The sequence below is a fragment of the Bactrocera neohumeralis genome, chromosome 4, assembly GCF_024586455.1.
Source record: "Bactrocera neohumeralis isolate Rockhampton chromosome 4, APGP_CSIRO_Bneo_wtdbg2-racon-allhic-juicebox.fasta_v2, whole genome shotgun sequence".
Taxonomy (NCBI): Eukaryota; Metazoa; Arthropoda; class Insecta; order Diptera; family Tephritidae; genus Bactrocera; species Bactrocera neohumeralis.
Genome location: NC_065921.1, coordinates 1,493,737 through 1,513,378, shown reverse-complemented (window position 1 = coordinate 1,513,378; position 19,642 = coordinate 1,493,737). Strand labels below are relative to the sequence as shown.

The 19,642-nt window shown below is 33.5% G+C and overlaps 2 protein-coding genes across 4 annotated transcripts in view; both read right to left on the bottom strand.

Moving 5' to 3' along the window:
* Window positions 1–17,089, bottom strand: part of LOC126757666 (uncharacterized protein MAL13P1.304) — a 31,467-nt gene extending 14,378 nt beyond the window's left edge. The window contains exons 1-2 of one of the 2 annotated variants that reach the window (XM_050471753.1): window positions 16,554–17,089; window positions 13,675–14,381 (exon numbers count right to left, since the gene is read on the bottom strand). In XM_050471753.1, coding sequence (XP_050327710.1) covers window positions 13,675–13,840 — 166 coding nt within the window. In that variant the 5' untranslated portion in view covers window positions 13,841–14,381; window positions 16,554–17,089. Of the gene's footprint in view, window positions 1–13,674; window positions 14,382–14,593; window positions 14,743–16,553 lie in introns of those variants that run through there. The other variant, XM_050471754.1, reaches the window with a different exon arrangement.
* Window positions 17,090–17,347: 258 nt separating this feature from the next.
* Window positions 17,348–18,981, bottom strand: LOC126756853 (retinol dehydrogenase 13-like). 2 transcript variants are annotated; one of them, XM_050470280.1, is made up of 7 exons: window positions 18,760–18,981; window positions 18,533–18,698; window positions 18,375–18,472; window positions 18,158–18,314; window positions 17,931–18,099; window positions 17,773–17,863; window positions 17,348–17,700 (listed from the first exon to the last, which is right to left on the bottom strand). In XM_050470280.1, the coding sequence occupies exons 1-7, from the start codon at window positions 18,837–18,839 to the stop codon at window positions 17,484–17,486; spliced, it is 978 nt and encodes a 325-aa protein (XP_050326237.1). In that variant the 5' UTR covers window positions 18,840–18,981; the 3' UTR covers window positions 17,348–17,483. The 2 variants fall into 2 exon arrangements, with proteins under 2 accessions (XP_050326237.1, XP_050326238.1); XM_050470281.1 differs by having other exon boundaries at window positions 18,783–18,981.
* Window positions 18,982–19,642: the final 661 nt, after the last annotated feature.

The following is a 19,642-nucleotide window of genomic DNA, read 5'->3' as shown; positions in this document are numbered from 1 at the left end:
TGCACTGACAATATCCCGCATGTACCTACCATTAAAGTGCGATAACTTTTTCAGTCATAATGTGACATGACAGCGGCTGCCACTTGCACTGATGCTTATACGAGTATAGTATAATACAATTTGGTTGACGTTGCATGATGGGCTCACAGTACTACAGTTTCATAGCTCCAACAAGACTCGCAGTATAACAACCCACAGGCCAGCGACCGCTTTCTCGGCCCACCAGTGAGGGAGTACGCGTACGATGGCATATCTGTGAATTAATGTGAAATTGTACGTACATACATATGTACGAATTACGTAGTAGTCATGCAAATGAGCTGTGAATAGAATTGTAAATAAATTATGCTCAACTTGAGCCGCCATTCGCGTACGCCATTCCGCTGCACAGCCTAAGTACTGGCAGGGAGAGTGCGAGAAAGTATTACATAATAAGTATCTAAGTATGCTCATGGGTTTATAGTTGTTTGATGGCTCTTTAATGCGCCGATCGCTTCAAATTATGCTGACGACTAAATTTTAATAGCTGGCGTGGTCTCTAATGCTTTAGTTTGGTTACATTTTTATATGAATATAATTCCTAGTTGGAAACTCCCTGTAGGGAAAAAGTAAGCTTGTGTTTATAATGGAAATCGATTGCATATATCTATATAAATAAATACATCACTGGCTCATCATAACATACATATCAACATACCATGTACATAAGTATGTACATATGTATATGTGATCTGGTAAAGGTCCTCGAGTTTTTTTTTATATATTGTGTTTTATTTGTGTGTAATTAAAAGTGATTTATACTTGTATATCAACATATACATATATATGTACAAGTACATATGTATATAAGGTCGTGCTAGTTACAATATTTATAATTCAATAACGGCTGAACCGATTTGGCTAAAATTGGTGGGGAGGTACTTTAGAATCATCTATTTAAATGTTAAATATAAAAAAATTATATTTCAAACCATAAGCAAGTGTTCAAAATATATGTATGTATGCAAAATCATTTGAATAATTTATTACTTCAAAAAAAATAATAATAATAACACACAAGATTCATAGAATATAGGTTTCGATAACCTTGACGTCATTGAACCAACATCGTCATACTTACTGTGGGACGAATGTGAAAAACTATTACCTATTGGGTAGTCGAAAAAGTCTTTTCGAAATTAATCAAAAAGGTAGAAAAGTTTTACACTGATGGAATAGTGTCTCTAGCGGAAATATGGCAAAAAGTGACCGACCAAAATGGTACATATTTTGTTCATTAAAATTCATTATAAATATAAAAAAAAAAACAAGTCTAAGTTTGATTAGAAATACGAAAAGACTTTTTCGACTACCCTATATAATTATACTGTTTCCAAAAGTTTATTATAGTTTAGCCGCAGGAACGCGCGGACCTAGTTTCATATAATATATATGTATATAAGAAGAGAGAGAGAGAAGAAGAAATTTATATGACGAATATATGTATTAATTTATGCTATCAAGTTGACTTTCTAGTAAATATACACATACTAAAAGTACATATCTTTAAGAAAGGTGTAACTATTTTTTTGATTTAGGATAGAAATACAAATATGTACATATAGTTCTCAAATATGCTTTGAGAATTTGTTTGTTTTTAATTAATATTTCGAAAAATTCAAAACGAAGTCATGTATTTACTGCAGTTTTTTGTTAACATAAAATGCAAAAAAGGTAAGAACAATTAACCACCTAATATATCTAACCTTACTAAAAATTGAAAAAAAAATAACTTACACACTAGACTTTTATTCTAGACTTTGATTTGAATAAAGGAAAAGTTGGAATTCTGAAACTTTTTAAGCATCATCATTTCATCTTGGCAGAGTTGAGAAAATCCCTGGAAATATCCATTCTAAATGTTCTAAAGGCAACCAAAAAGGATTGAAATTGCTGTTATCCTCCAATATATAAAAATTCAGGCACATCGTAAATGTGTGGGTACATGTAATATCAATTGACCGAAAGCTCGCATAAAAAAATTATTTTTATATTTCGAAGTAATGGAAATTCAAAATGATTCAAATGGCGCAGTAGCTGTTGTAAATATTCATCGACGCATAAATATAGATATTTAATATCCTAAATATGCACTCAAACGCCTTCCAATATTCTGTGCACATAAATATGTATCTCTCAAAATGTAGCCATAATTTTAAATTTAAATAGAAACCACAAAAATCGTATAAGTCGCACTACAGTCGCACTAATACCCATATTTACCAATACATAGAACTGTGCAGCGTTGGCGCTCGTTTGACTGTACGTACGAAGGTCCTTCTAGTATAACCGTAAATATGCGATGGTATACTAGAGGCGGAATTGTTGCACCTGTTCGCTGTGCCACCATATCAGATGGTATTGATACGGAAAATGTACAAAACAAAGTAAATATTTATTCATTTGGCAAAAGTCACCAGTATTTATGGCGACCAAAAGCAAATGTAGAGTGGCCCCTGAGTACATAACGTTCGCTCCCATCTTTGAGCATTAGCCCACCACCGGCTGTGCCTTAAAATTTATTGAGGTTTAAATTTTTATGAAATCCTCCGCATTGGCAACGGTGTTTTTCCAGGTAATGGCCTTTTGGGAGGTTTGCTGGCGCTCACGTACTCACCCGGCTAGAGTTTCAATTTCCCAAAGAATTTTCAAACATTAAATTGAATTATGAGTTTGACGCCACTATGGTAAAGATATACAGGTACGCATGCCACTGGTTTCTTGAAAACTGTAACGAAAGTTTCGGACACAGTGAGTCGGCGCTACGCCGCACTATCTAGTAAATATTTGTGCATGTTTTCACTCCTACATAACATTTGTTTATTGTTTGTATATAAGCTTTAGTTATTCTTGTCCTTTTTACATATTAAATGTGGTTTACAAATCATTTAGGAGAATCTTCCAATTGCGGTCTTGATGACTTATTATAACTATTAAATTTTTTTAAGACGTATTTATGTAATGGCTTACAGAAAGGGCATTTATATTTATATTACATCTGGAGCAAACAAACAGAATTACAGGTTTGAGTATATTTGATTATTAAATATGTCTACATTTTCAAAGTTTCGAAGATATATAAGCCAATAAAAGATAGAGCTAGTAAATATTCCACCTAATGGATACGTGTCTAATGTCATTTCCACGACAGCCCCTCAAATTGCGCTAATTAACTAATATCGAATTAATTAAAAAAAATTAGTCGAAGCTGCAGTTGTATGAAGTGGTTGTTCAGATTTAATGCACTCACAGCTTCGATGCGTACTAAGTTGGACCGCTGAATGCTGTACCATGTACCATCAATCATATATCAAACTCTGCTTCAGTACTAATCAGAGTCAAACAAGCTAAGTAAATTTGTACATACAAATACCACATACTCTAATCAAAAGCGTAATTATCGAAGAAGTCACGAATTCCCCCACCCATGAACGCGTTAAGCAAAGCAATTTGGCGCAAATATTTTCGCCAAAGATATTGAACGTGCTGAGCTCGTCTATAGGTAGTTCGAGAGTGTACTTGCTTATCTTTGTCCAAGTGTGTAGACTTGCGAAACTTTCGCAAAACATTTAGCTAACTGACAGTTGGCCATTTCGGCTGACAACAAACGAAGCATACGTGCACGGGTCGGCGTGGCCGACAACAATAGTAAAAGGTAGTAGCTAAATAATTTAGAGATCGTATGTGTGGTGTGGTGTACATATACAAATTTAGGCGACGGGTGAGGGAAGCGGGTTGCCAGTGATGACCAAAATAGTAGTGAGCCGTCATTGCATCTGAATTTGTCGTACATATGTACATATACAAGTACGTGGAGTGACGACCGAACTTAACTATCCAAATATGCACATTAGAAGGCCATTTTCGTTTGACCGTACATACAACACAAATATACATACATACGTACATATGTATGTCCGCATTTCGTTCAAATTACTCATAATTAAATACTTTTTTCTAGCTTACATTCGTTTGTTTGGACACTTTAACGAGTGCTTGTTCGTCCAACGCTGGTAGGCGCTTGCATTTGCATTTATAGACAACACTATACCGTACATTATTTAGGAAGTTATGAGCTTGATGTAGCTACCGACATTTTTTAAAATCTTAATTTGCTGTTACTTTGTTAACAGGCGAATAACTTCGTAAAGATATGCACACACACATCATTGGCTGCATTTGTTATTTTCGTGGTAGAAGTTTACATGAAGAAGAATAGCTCATCACTCTGACAACCGAATTTCGCTCAATATGTTTTAAAGATACATACATATGTTCCATGTTTCTATATATTTTGTAGTCGAAAAAGTCCTTTCGTATTTCTAATCAAACTTCAACTTATTTTTTTATATTTTCCATCAGTGTAAATCGAAATTTCGAAATTTCCAGAACGGAAACGAGCGAACCATTGTTGTGCTACACGAACGGATACAGCATCGTCTCTGTAAACTTCACAAATGTCTTTGGTGACTTGCATGGCATTCTTCCCTTTTTTTTACAAAACTTTCAAAATAGATATAACGAATTTCTTCATTATTTTCACTCATTTTTTGAACAGCTGTAACTTTTTTTCAACTTCCCCAAATTTATTTTTTTGGTTAAATAAAGCTTAAAATCTCACCCTTCCAACACTATATGGTATGACACAATGTAATTGGTATCACTGGAGATATACGTCTGCAACGACATCTATTTACAAAATACGAAAATACTTTTTCGACTACCCAATGTGTACTTCTCTTAACCCTTTCATGCTCGATATTGCCTATAGGCAACATTTACATATTACATGTATATGCTTCTAAGTCCCGTTATATCCATTTTTTGACGCGCCGTTTTTTGTAGTCTGGTGTATTGTGTAAGCTTACAGTGAATTATTCTATCGTAAGCTATGAAGGGTTCATTCAGTAGGCGTTTTTCGTAGAGTGAAATTGTCAAGATCACGAAAAAAGGCGTTTACGCAAAAATTGTTTAAAAAGATTAAAATAGGTGTTTTATTGTAAAACCAAGAGAACAACATTAAAAAAATAATGGTAATATAGTTATTGAAAATAAAAATAAATCATTGGAAAAGTGTTTAGTTTGTTTAAAATAATTTTGTAAAAGTGCTGTTGTCTATAGGCAACATCCTGTAACTAACGAACCAGGACACTAAGGACTTTGAAATTTTTATCACTTCATACTTGAGACTAACATATGTATATACATATATACGTATCTGTCCTAAAAAATGTTTTAACTCTGCCCATTTTAATTCGAGCATGAAAGGGCTAATAACCAGTACTAACAGTTGATTATTTTCTTTGACAATTTCTTGCAATTATTATCATAACATGATCCTCCCTGACAAATAGAGACCCCAAGTTACTCTTGTTAATCTTTTCTCTATTAGATCTATATCAGAGACAACACTGAAAAGTAAAAGCTTTTCTGTTGTAAAGTTCAAAATCAATAAATAAAACTTAACTGTATTCATTGTCGGTTTCAAGCAGCTGCATTTTAATTCATATCTTGGCCACATACCAACCTTGAGGGCCTATATCCGAATGCTACTTCTTTACTTCCCCCGAATGCGTAAAAGGCGTGTAAGAAGTTATGAGCTGCTGCGTGAATGCCTTATTTTTATGTGTTCCGTTTGGAAAGCTCTTTTACTTATATGTATTGATACAAAAGCGACAGCAATGACATCTTGCGATAGGAATATATGTATATATGTACATATGTTAGTACTGGTTATGTACAGAATTTATAGCTGTAAGTGGGTGGGTTGGAGAAATGTTGTGGCAAAGGGTTGTAAAGCTTTTATAGTTGACCTTCTCGGTGCATTTGCTGGATTGGCATTCACCAGATGGCGGCAATGGGGCAACGCGTAGCTCACACCACAAATTCACGCGACTTTTGCGCTTCGCCGAACATTTTCTATTTCTTCTTTTCTTGCCGATATTTAATGGAATTAGCAAACAAAACGCATATGTAAATAACTGCCTCGTTATTTTTAATATATATAGGCATACACATATGTACATACATATATGTAATTATGTCGCACAATGTGAAAACAAATGCCATTGATGCCTTGTGTATATACTTAATTCTAGTTTTGTTAAGCATTGATTTTTTGTGATGTCGTTTTGGCTTTTACTTTTGATTTGTAAACAAATGAATGTACATACATATGTATGTATAACATAATAATATGAAACTTATTTATGAATATACATACATATATATATGTATGTATATAAGCGTGTCACAACGCCTAAAAGTATACCTTGATGCGTTTTGACTCCGACCGAATTCTCCATTGAACTACTTAATATCAGAATTCTTTACTTGGAGGTCTGCGTGTAAACATTGAGTTGCGTGTCCTGATCTAACATTTTTCGCGCCTGAAGTCAGTGGAAAGCAGCCTACGAAGTCAAATCTAAACATAGCAATTTGTTTGAAGGTACCGTTACAGCTGGTACCGATTTTCTTCTCATTATAATTAATTATTGAAAACTTCAGGGCAACAAAAACAGAGCACACCATAACGGAAAAAATATAAATATACAATTGGATGGAAATAATACTAACCTGCAAATGGCGAGGATTATTATTTATAAATATACAATATATGTATATGTATAGTTAGTTATAAATAATTACGTCTGATCTGAATATGCTTACAAGGCCACTACGTTGATAAAAATGTTGGCATGGCTGTTTTAACTCGTTAATTGATTAAATTTTAGTATCCTTAAGTAACTTGTTATTTTTTCATGGTATCGGTAGCACTGTTTAGGTTTACCGCTAGAACATTGCACACAGCCATAACAGTATACATGATTTGCATCAGCAGCCATAACATTACATTCAATATGGGAATTAATATGTCAAAAGTTCTATTTCCCGTTGTCCACTCACTACCTTTCCATTCACCTCAATACAATATTCAATTCATATATCATAAACATTTAGGGCTCATAAAATTCGGATGACACTCTAAGGAACAGGTTCTTCCCATACAGTATCTGTTATGAAATCAAACCCTCATCAATCGAATGCAAATTGTATAAACTCATTGAATTTAAGATTAAAAATGTTGGCGAAATGTTTGCACAACTGGTTAAGTTACGAAGAGATGGACAAAACTCGTATATAGCAAAACGAATTTGGGAAATGGGCTGGTGATTCCAACGGAATGATACTAGTGCGTATGGTTGCGCGAAAAGATGGATTTTGGAATGACTTTATTGCTTTTTATTGAAAATCAATTGGGAATTTTTGTCACGTACTTACAAAAATATATACACAAGTACACAAGTACATGAATATATGTATATACACGTAACAGTAAGATGCCACCAGGAGATTCGTAAGCTCTGCGATGGCCATTGACAATACAGCAGGACTAACCCAAATCATTTATATGTACATATGTCTAGTTATTAAGGTACAAATACAAATCCATACATACGACCGGCTTAAAGGGAACAAAAAGGTAACGGGCAATAGTTTCGCATAGACATACTCAGTTAGAGACGCTTAGAAGTATATGCACATATTTACTTAAAAACCTAAATGTTTAACAAATCCCAAAAGTATCATAAGCAACAACTAAGCCTTATATGCATTAAACACACTGATGCTACTTTTTAGGTTTTGACCAGCGAGCAAATTAAAAAAAAATGAAATAAAAACAAATAAGGAAGGGCTAAGTCGTATGCAACCTAACATTTTATACACTTGCAACTTTGCAAGCATAAAAGCCAGGGAAATACCTTAAGGTGCAAACCCTGAAACAGAGAGTAGGAAACCAGGCAATTAAATATACAGATGAACTTTCCTAGCTCGAATCACCATAATCCACAAAAAAGCTTCGAGGCAAAGAGATTTCGAGTTATGGAAGGAAATTTCTTTCAAATTTGACTTCTAGTATACATATGTACATATAGGGTGGGTCAAAAAAAAATGTTTTGCTTTCCCTGGGTACGCTGAAAATCGTTTAATATTTTACTAATAATTATTCGTGGAAAGTTGTATCCCGTTATATTAGTTTTTTCTTTTTTTAGTGGCGTTTTGTGGGCGTAACAGTGGTCCGATTACACACGATTACATCTACGAACTGTGCCTTACTTTTAATTTTTACCCAGGAACATGTATAGTATACCAAGTTCCATCAATATATCTAATTTTTACTCAAGTTACAACTTGCACTGACGAACGGACAGACAGTCAACCGGATTTCAACTTTTCTCGTCATCCTAATCATTTATACTTGTATAAACATAACCCTATATCTATTTCACTTAGTTTAAGGTGATACGTACCAACGTTAGGTGTAAAAACTATTATACTCTGTAGCAACATGTTGCAAGAGTATAACAAGTAAAGAAGGGCTAAGTTCGGTTGTAACCAAAATTTTATACTCTAGCAACTTGCAAGGATCGAAGCCGGCTTGTTAGAGTAACGAAAATCATGACATTTAGCATAATATAATTTCAGATATTTTCTGCATTAAAGTATAGTATACCTAGTATTACAAGGAGCTTTCCAAAGTTTTTTCGACAAAATCAATTTATTTTATTCAAAATAGTCTTCTTCTGCTTCAATACAGCTTTTTGCACGGTCCAAAAGCATGCCGAACGAGTGTTGGCCGGTATGGCCGCCAGTATGCCGGTGCAAGCCTTTTGAATGACCTCTACGTCTGCATAACGGTTTCCTTTCATGGGCAAATGCTTTTTTCCGAAAAGGAAGAAGTCGCACGGTGCCATATCAGGTGAACACGCGGGATAGTTAATGGTTAAAATGTGATTTTTGGTCAAATAATCGGTCACAAGGTCGTCGATGATGTCCTTGTTGTTGGATTCTGAGCAATTTTAGGTCGTCAGTCGTTTTGTGCGGAACAAACCGTGCACACACCTTTCGTAAGCCCAAATGTTCGGTCAAAATGCGATAACTCGATATTTTGGAGATGTTCAATTCCATTTCCATGAATTTCAATGATGATTTCGGCGGATTTTTTCTGAATTCACGCACAGTTTCGATGGAATTTCCGGTGATCACGGATTTTGATTGGCCCACATTTATGTCCTCACGACCACTTTGAAAACGTTGAAACCACTCGTGCACTCTGCTACGGGATAGGCAATCATCGCCATAAACTTGTTTCATCAATTGAAACGTTTCGGTTAATGTTTTACCAATTTTAAAACAAAATTTAATGTTGGCTCTTTGTTCGAAGCTCACCGATAACACAAACACACTGCGCACCGATAACACAAGCATACTGACAGTTAAAACGGAATAACTTCACTTCCAACTTCCACTGGACAATCGATAAAGACAGATTCTAACGCACCAGTCGACATATAAATGGCGCCACCAGGGGGACATATTATTAACAAAAAAAATTGGGTTTCATTAAGTTACCATCACCAATTTATTAATTTAAAGATTCATTGATATAAACCACCGTTAGGTGAACGAAGCTATTCTTTCTGTTAAGCAACATGTTCTAAGAGTATAATAAATAAACAAAGAAATAGCAACTCAGTTCTTTGTTTGCATTTCCCGCCATTTTCATGCTGCCTTCACACAAAATTTTACATGTAATAAATTATGTCTGCAATGTGGTTTCTAAAGCCGGTATAAAAGTCTTGATTGTGTTAAATTTAATTGACGCAACTTTTATACAATTTTTCATTTTCTGTACAGATGATCAGATTTCAGGTTTTTTCTCTTGAAGTCAACATAACCTCGAATAAATGAATAGTACATAGACAGACACACACTTTTTCATGGGTGTACAATTCAAAGGCATAGTTTATAGCGCTGGTGCAGCTATTTTTAATTATGCATGTGACATTTTCCTACCTTTATTTTTGCACATAAAAGCACTCACGAGGGGCAGTTCGAATACATTTACATGCATTGCACTTGTAATCCGTGAAATATATCCGTAAAATATTTTTACCCAAAATTTACCGAGATGAATTTAGGATGCAATAAAATATACTTGTGTAGTATCCCACGCGCATTTACATTAAAATATGTCGACATTGAAAATTAAAAAAAAAAATAGAACATAGAAAATTAAATCGATACTTTCAATAATTGAACCATGGTTATCGCAAAGTATGTGAACCATGCAAGAAGAAGCACAAACAGCAAAATGTAGGCAAAAACAAAATCATAAATAAGCCTAAGTTGAAAAGATTCCGCCCAACAGCTTGTGGTATTCGCAATAAACGGTGATTGCTTAAACGACTTCATTACAATGCGATTTGCGAATTGCGATTGCGTGCAGGCATCGACCCACACAACGCAACACCACACACCTCACCGGTGCACAACAGCACTGCTATTAGACATCCGCCAACAACTCGGCACAAATTGAAGCAGACAATGTGAGGCGATGTGGGTGTGAGTCTTAGTGGGTCTCCCTACTGACACATAACTCAAACTACTACAAATGTGCATCAGTGTGTGCGAGTATGTGATTCACATGGAATCAGATATTTGTGGAACTCACACTGAGCATATTGTCATGCAACTATTTTATATTTGTCTCGTATATACATATCTACGCCTATGTATATACATATGTATGTAGGCGCTTTCAGCATTTGTATGAATTATTTGTTTATTTCGCCTTTTCCTATTTTTTTGGTTTTCACAAAATTACCACCGCTTACCACATCTACAATTAAAGTGTGAAATTTAATTTACCGACAAATCGTCGTTAATTAAGTGGGTTAAGCAGCCACTATAGTTTAGCGTTTTTTTCCTGCCAACCATATTGCCTTTTCTACTGTGTTGAATATTCGTATTGAAATACACTCAGATTTGCTAACAAAGTAAACATGTTTCCAGAAAATCTTATTTGAGAAACAAACGCCCCAAAGTATGTGTCTCATAAAGTATGTAAAAAGTTATAACGAACCGAAAACATAGCGTTGAGAATTTTAATTGTGTAAACTCATTTTTGGATGTAATCCAAAAACAATTTTTTTAAAGAAGTGTAAAAATTTATGATTTTACGATGTGTTATGACAAGTTGTAAGTCACGTAATAGTATGTGAGGACGTGATACATGCCTAAAAAAGTTCTTTATATGTATGTACAACAGAAATGAAAGTTGGCAGTGTAAATTATACCTTAACGTACCTAAATACACACAAAAAAATTTTCTAGGAAACAAAAACTACCTTTCTTCAATTAACAGTAAAACTCGGTAAAAATTTAGTATTGAGGAACATACTTCAGACTACTAATTTTAATTTTAACAGTTACTTACTAAAAATATATTTTGTGCTTCTTCCCACAACTACATTAGTAAATGGTATCTGCATCAATGAGTATCCCATTCAAATGTATGTATGTATTTACATATGTATAGTACGCGAGACAATTTGGTAATTCACATAATCAAATCTTTTCATCAATGTTTTTTATTGTCAAATACATATGTACATACATATGTATGTATGTAGCTATGCAAGGAGAAAACCCGAACTTGATTATCTTCATTCCGTTTATGATGTTGACTTTGGTGCTACGGCCCAAATTGGTATACAAAACAATTGCACCACAACAACCGCGTTCAACATTCCACGTGGCAATCTACTTGAATGAACATCGTCGCCTACGTTGCTATTTTTGTGGTGTTAATTTTTTTTTAGTTTTCAAGAGCAATGTGTATAAGCATCACGTGTGCTTATATGAGCCTTAAGTAGATTTATACATTGCATTCTCATACATAAGTACATAATATTATATACCAAACGATAACTTCCTCAAGTAATGTTTTGTTGCATTTGTATCGCTTTATTTTTAACATAACAATTATTGTTACCCATTCAATTCGCACATCACTACCTTCACATTTTTACATTTTCAGGTTTCATTTGCACAGAGACTAGTTAATAGACCAACAACAACAATGAAATCAAACAAAAAGTTATCTAAAAATAAGTTCAATAACTTGATCGACGTTGATGTGTGTATAGCGGCAGCAATTTCGCTGCATGTCGGGATATTAACATTAAGGCTGATAGTGCCAAGGACCTCTACAAAGTCAGTTGAACTTGATAAACGACAACCAAATGTGCTAAATACCATAAGTGCGAAAGTTTCAACATTATCATTCAATACAAACCCGTCGCGCCGGCACGATTCCGATTACTTTGGCGGAGGGGTAAAAAACCCGAATTTCCGAATAAAAGGGGTATGTGCGGATAGGGGAGCTTCTCCAGAAAAAGAATATCCAAAAATAATTAAAAAATAATTTATATTTTTTAAAATATTCACGATTAAAAGTTCAAAAATTTGCACTATAAACACATGGTATTTCTCTATGTTTCACTAAATTTTTTCACTTTTTTAACTCTGTATATTTAAATATACATATAAACATACACTCTAAACATTGAAATAAGTTCACATTTCACTTTTATTTTGTTATATTTTACCTAAATTTATTAATTTAAAAATCACTTAGCACACTCATCGTTACAAAGGTTAGATTGTTTACAGTTATTAGGAAAACGAGCGTTGCCACATCTTAAACACCAAATATGTAGGATTCTTAACGATTTTTCTTTGTATAATAAAAATTACTTTCCAACATTTTTCAAGTTATAATTGAGTTGTGAACACTTTTTCCATCTACATATGTATGTATATGTATAATATGTGATTTATATTTAATAAACACAAATAAGTAAAAATCTATGATAATATTATAAAATTTATATCATATCAGGGTGACAGAAGAATTCGCGTAGTACTCCTTTCTGCGTTGGCGGCCTTCGGACGCGCTCTCAAAAAATAACCCTGATCGAGCGAATACCCGGGGTGACTGAAGTACTCCTTTCAGCGTTAAAAAAAATATATTGAGTTTTCGTTATAAAGTGGTTATATTTTTTGGTTATCATATTGAAACAAAATTTGATTTCTCGTTATAAAATGGTTAAATTTGGGTTATTATATCTCTCAGCGATTTCCATTTATTTTTGATAATACTTTGTTTTTTTTTTATTTTAGGTGAAAATATATATAATATTATTATATAATATTACTAATACATGTATATAATATTACTTATTTGTTTAATAAATTTAAAAGAGAAAATATCCATATGCATAGATAGAGAAATTTTTGCCTTATCACATGGCCGCGCTCCATTTCGTCGTAATTTTTAGCACACAAATGATGTTCACTACTAATGTAAAATGTAATTTTTAAAATAAAGATTTTTTAGGTAAAAAACCTGCCAAAAGTGTAAAATGTGGATTTATTTATAAGTTTATAGTTTAATTTAATTAATTTGAAGTGAAAAATGTGAGTAAAGTGTGTTTAATGTGGTGAAATAGCTTCTTGAAATGTTCGAATTTTGGGAATTTTTGAACTTTAAGGTCGAATAACTTCTAAACTAAGCGTTTGCGGGAACCTATAACCCTATATATTTTTTAATCAAGTCTTCAAATCGCGGCGCCAAAAAAATCGGAATTGTGCCGTCGCGCCTGCTACACTATTCACTTCAGGAATTATTTATCATAATATATCGTGGCGGAAGATGATTAGTGAGGAAATTTTGTGATACTGTTATTGTTATTATCATTATCATTATTTAAAAGCATTAACTCTTACCCGATTGACTACCGCCCGCAATCTGACGCATTTCCTTAGTGAACTCCTTATTACCAAACTGACAGGATAAGTCGTGAACGGTACGCGCCTCACCCTTGTCCATGAGACGCTCAAGGAAAAAGAGCAGTGTCATGTTACGTGCATTTTCATAACCCTGCGAATCCATGATGGCAGTTAGAGAAGAAGCGGTAACGTGTTTCTCAACACCTTATGTGTTTGTCTGTAGCAGCAGGTAATTTGATTTATTCACAATCTCAAGATTTTAAATGAGAAACAAATTTTTTTTTGTTTAAAAATATTACGATTTCTTGGAGTATATTTCGGCTTAATTATTACTCCGAAACGAAAATTTTCACTTCACGATTTTTGCTACGACAAACGAAGGAAGCACTATTTTGTAATGATTGGATAATATTTATTTATTTTTATAATTATTCTATATCATGTGTTCCTCCGTTTTTTATATTAAGGCAATTTTAGAAACACTGTTTATCACAGAATTCCCGTCTTTCAACAAACGGTATTTTATCTTTTAATTTGGGTACTATCTTTGTTGCTTTTGTTTTAAGTTATGAGAACATACAATAAATAAGGCATAAACCGTACACAGTGTCGTAGTTTCGTAATCTTATTCTACTTTTTTGCGACTATTGCTACTTTAATTTATATATAATTTTATCGTTGTTACCGCTGTTTGCTACTGTTATCTGAAAGAAAAAAAATTATAGTTAATATGTAGAAAATTTCTAACTGTATATATTAAATACTTATGTATGTATGTACATACATATATATTGTTAATGTGCTTAAGGAAAGAATGGGAGGAAATAGCGGTAGAATTATACAATCAGCTAGACTTCAGAAGCAAATTAGAGCCTTTAGACTGATTACCTAAATCGGTTCAATGAATTTCTATTACTTGCTTGTTTACTTTCCTTTTGGCAGAAGTTAAATTAATTTAATTACTCCCGTGCACCCACACTATAATACGTAAATCAGAACAGCAGGTTAAACGGAAATTATTTGAGAGACGAATTTAGAAAATAATCAACCGCATGACTAGCTAACTGCCGCTTAACTGGCTAGCAAACAAAGACAAGGAACAACGTCAGGCTTACGTAGAAGCAAGGAATAACAGGCAGTGAACCCCGGCGGAATTAAGGAGTCTGCGCAAAAATACGGCAAATCAGCTGTTTGCCGTCAAGCTTTGCACTCTTAGTAGTTTTTAGTGGCGCGAATATAATACATATGGTATGTATGTATATAATATACTTGTATTATCACTTCTCTCTTTACATTGGCATGATTTCGACCCCATCAACATGTCCATCTCCGTTTTAGTCGCTGCATTGACTACTGCTAGCGCACTCTCTTTTTCACTCTTTAGCAGAGCAATTTACAGCGCAAACGAGAATAAAACACGGTCAAAAGTAAAGAATACGAAAATATGTGCAACTTTTACCTTTTACTTTTCTAAGATGTTTGTTACATTATTTCATTACAAACACGGACTCATGAGTATACAAGAGAAACCGCCGGGAAGTGATTCATGCTACGTCAGAGTTAATTTTGGAGAATATAGAGATTTCGCGAACCGCAAACTGATATGTACAGGTGAGTGACATAGAAATAGTTGAATATGAAAGCCGCAAACTTGGAGAATATGTTGAATTTAACAACTTGCGACATGCTAATTAGTAGCCCATTAGATGATCTGGTACATAATATTATTATACAAAATTCACGTACACGTACGTACATTAGTAGTACGTATGTACATTTTATGTATATGCTGTACAAATACATATGTACATATATGTATGTATATACATATGTACATACATATATAGTTTGTTCACTTACAGAATTTCATTATTATTATTTTACAATGCGATTTAGTTCATATTCGATTAATTTATTGAGAAACTACATTTTTTTTATTATAATACATGTATTTAGCGAAAAACCTCTCAAATCCGATATTTGTAAATCTCTACGACATTCTACTGGTGTTAAGTAACATACTCCATTTGCTTAAAAACTTTCTCTAAGGCGTTTAAAGTAACAAAGTGTATACATTAGCCGAAAATTTTTCATTGTCTTAATTTCGGTTCACTTCTTTGTTGAAATCAAGGAGTTAATTTTACAATAATATTAAAAAAAATAAAGTGGCCCAGTGGGGGCTAGAAAATGAATCCAAATTAGTTAAAAGAAAGACATTTAAGGCTAGTATGCTTACAGTCGCAATCAAAATAATAAATATCTTGGCTTTTGTTATATACTCAATTAATGTAACCTGCAAACACGTTACCAAAGGGTCAACAATATAATATAATATAAAGGTGACTACTAACGAAAAAGTATGGCAAAGAGAACAGAATATCGCAAGTAAGAGAATAAGATTTTCATTGTAGCAGCCAACGTCAAACGCGACAATGCTACCAGCGCCGTCGATGCTCACGTTGACGTCACGAGAAAGGCAAATCAGAGAACATATAATGCATAAAACAATACGACACATGCATAAATATGGACATATATGTATGTGTAAACACAAACATGCATGCGTGTGAGTATGCACAAATTGCTTTGGGTTTTTAGTATGCATAATTTGTGTCTCCTGACTGCAAAACTTGGGTAAGACAGCAGGTAAAATGATTACTTTTGTATGGAAATTCGAATTAGGTGACTGATAGAGAATTTCGTAAATGTTAATGTCTTTTTACATCAGACTTGAAATATACAGCAGAGTTAATATAAAAGATTGACAAAAGCATCGTCTCAATGAACACAGAAATTTTTAAAAAAATTGAATAAGTTCACACAAATGTGCATTCCTTATTTGCAATTTTCCGATGTTCATGTACATATGTACTTACATTCTTACTAAAGCCTTATTTTCTGTAATTTTGAGTTGCGGATTGTTTTAAATAGAGTATAGTTATTTCCATTTAAGGCACTTGATGTGATGAAGTTTTGTTTAATTTTATATGAAAAAAAAATTTAGAAAACCTATTGGCACGATTTTCATCTTCGTGTGAGATTTTTTTCAGTTCGTTTACTTAATTACCAACAAGTCTCGTATTTCTATTTGCTTTTTAAACTTTTTATACAAAATATCGTTATGACAAAACTACTACGTTGAAAATTGCGTGGCTTATGAGAGCAAAATATTGAAAAAAATACGATGACAGATATTTATTTTTTCCACTGGCTTCTTTTTACCACAAGACCAGTGGTCCATACTATTTTTACACTTTATCACACGCGTTTTCTAAATCGGTATTAACTTTTCAATTTCGTGAAAGGTGTAGAATATGAAATGTTTCAACAGATTTTATTTTCTGCTAAGTAATTAGTATACCCCAGACACGCTAACTACCGAATTAACAAAAAACGATGATGACAAGGCAGCGACGGCGCAACAACTGACGACAGCAGCGTCGCAGCTGGCGTGCAGCCGTCAAAATCGGTCGCAGGGTTGCATTCACCTGTGATACAACAGGTGAAGTTGCATGCTTTCATTCTTACCATTCTAATAAGATTATAGTATTCCAACTGGAATAAGCCATTGTATAGGTATGTTATGTAGGCATTTTACAATATAACCAAGTACGGATAAAAGTTAGTATCAAATATATACTGCTTAATTAAAAGTATAGAGGAAAATAAGTATATGCGAAAAATTATTATTGAAAGTTTCTAAAACATTATATGTCTTACAATGCCGACTATTTTATACACAAAGATAAAACAATTTTTAAGGCAGACATAATTTTATTATTGTACAAATGTAAAATATTAATTACTCAATTGTTCAACTTAGTCCATTTTTCGCTTACAGCCCATAACCACTTTGCCTGCGCATCATCCAGAGCAGCTGGCGCTACGTCTTTCAAATTACAATCGCTGAAATACTTTCCTGATACACTGACTAATTCTGGATCTAAGGCAGCATACAGGGTGGTTTGAGCACCATTTTTAGCTGACTTAATGAAAGGCCAAAATAGTGGTTTGAAGAATAAGCTGAAATAGTTGAATTACACTTAGTAACAAAACAATTAACTTAAAAAATATATAAAAAAGTAATTAATATACTTGGCAAAGAAACTATTAAAAAAGCCCATATGTCGGAAAAGATCCGTGTCTACAACGCCTGGGTGCAGCGCATTAGCTGATACACCAGTGCCTGTTATGAGTAAAACAATAGCGCTTTAATTTGAAACAAACGCCACAAAAAACTCTTAGAAACAAACCTTCTAAACGTTTTGCAAGTTCACGTGTAAATAATATATTAGCTAATTTACTTTGATTGTAAGCTCTACCTGGGTCGTACGATTTGTCACTATTTAAGTCCGCTATATTGATTTCTCCACGAGTATGCGCTAAACTAGACACAGTAACAATACGGCTTGGCGCAGATTTCTAAAAGGTGTTACTTAATTAAGACATTGAATTTCTAAACTACCTTCCTCTTACATACTTTTAATAAATCGAGAAGTAGATTAGTGAGGAGAAAGTGACCCATGTGATTGACACCCAACTGCATTTCGAAACCATCTTTTGTAAGCGAACGCGGGCAACGCATAATACCAGCATTATTGATCAGAATATCCAGTTTCACCTGCTCTTTTTTAAAACTATAAAGAATAAACAAAATGAGAACGAATTTAAATTTTTTTAAATGACATCAAAATTACCTTTCAACAAATTTACGAACCGAGTCCATCGATGCTAAATCGCATTTCCGGCAGTAGATGCGTTTGTTATGAGTTTCTAAAACGATTTGATCACGGGCCTTAAAAAGTTTACCAGAAATATGAGTTCAAAATTTCAAAATCCCTGAATACTATTTCACCTCTTCGCATTTCTGTATATCTCGACAGGCCATGTAAATGGTGGCACCACGATAAGCCAGCTCCCGCACGGTTTCCTTTCCAATACCTGTGTTGGACCCGGTCACAATCACTACCTTATCCTCGGCTCTTATGGGATTTACAAACTTTTCTCCTTGCATTAAATCCCTGTGACATAAATTTGTTACAAAGATATGAACTTCATAACACCTGTACATGAGCTGCTTACTTAATAAAAAATGCAAAACCCACCGTGGTTCCTGTGACACTTGCCCAAAAAACTGGACGACTCTTTAGAAAAGAGAACATATTTATCGCAACTTTTAACTACCGCGTATTTCAGTTATACTACAAAATATTTTTATTTAACTTCGATTAAAATTTCGGCTCATGAGTTAAACACAAGACGAGGTTATGGGCAAAAGTTTCGCCTCACAACCAACAGCTGAGCAAGTACACTGAGAAAAACGAAGGTTTAAAAGTTAAAATGCATTGGGAAAGTAAAATGTCAATCAATTAATAGTTGAAACAATATCTTGCGTATATCAATTTATGTATACGCGTTGAACGAGTATAATTAACAAAAATATATTAAAAATAAATAAATTTTTCGTCCTTTTCAAATAAAAACAATCCCACGGAGTGTTGACCGCATTTACTTCATTATTTAATTTTTATTGAATTAGCGAAAAAAGCACAAACTAATATTGTTCGTGTATGCATAGGTGTATATATAATTTTTTATGTTTCATGTACATTCAAATATAATTTTTACTTATTTATTTAGCAAAAATACACTTAATATTATTGTATATATGTAAAGTGGAATATTGAGATACAGAATTTTTTAGAAATACATTTCAATAAAAGCTATAGATCGGCACACATAAAAACATCTCATAACTTCTGTGTTGTTTAATAATTCATAAAATCTCTATTATGTAAGTAGAAGCAGTGACTTCAAATAAGCATTTATAAATTTAATCAAATTATGATTTTGGTGTAAAAAGCAAAAGTTCAAGGTATACATGAAATGTTATAAGCGCCGTTGGATAAAACGGGTTAAAGACTAAAAGAAAAACAGAATATTTCAAATTAAAAACAAAACAAGA

What these genes read in the sequence shown, in the direction of transcription:
- LOC126756853 (XM_050470280.1), bottom strand. Translation starts at nt 18,839, where the DNA reads ATGTTCTCTTTTCTAAAGAGTCGTCCAGTTTTTTGGGCAAGTGTCACA. An exon ending in ACTTGCAAAACGTTTAGAAG is followed by an intron (nt 17,864 to 17,930) that starts GTTTGTTTCTAA and finishes TACTCATAACAG; the next exon opens with GCACTGGTGTATCAGCTAAT. An exon ending in TTTAATAGTTTCTTTGCCAA is followed by an intron (nt 17,701 to 17,772) that starts GTATATTAATTA and finishes CAACTATTTCAG; the next exon opens with CTTATTCTTCAAACCACTAT.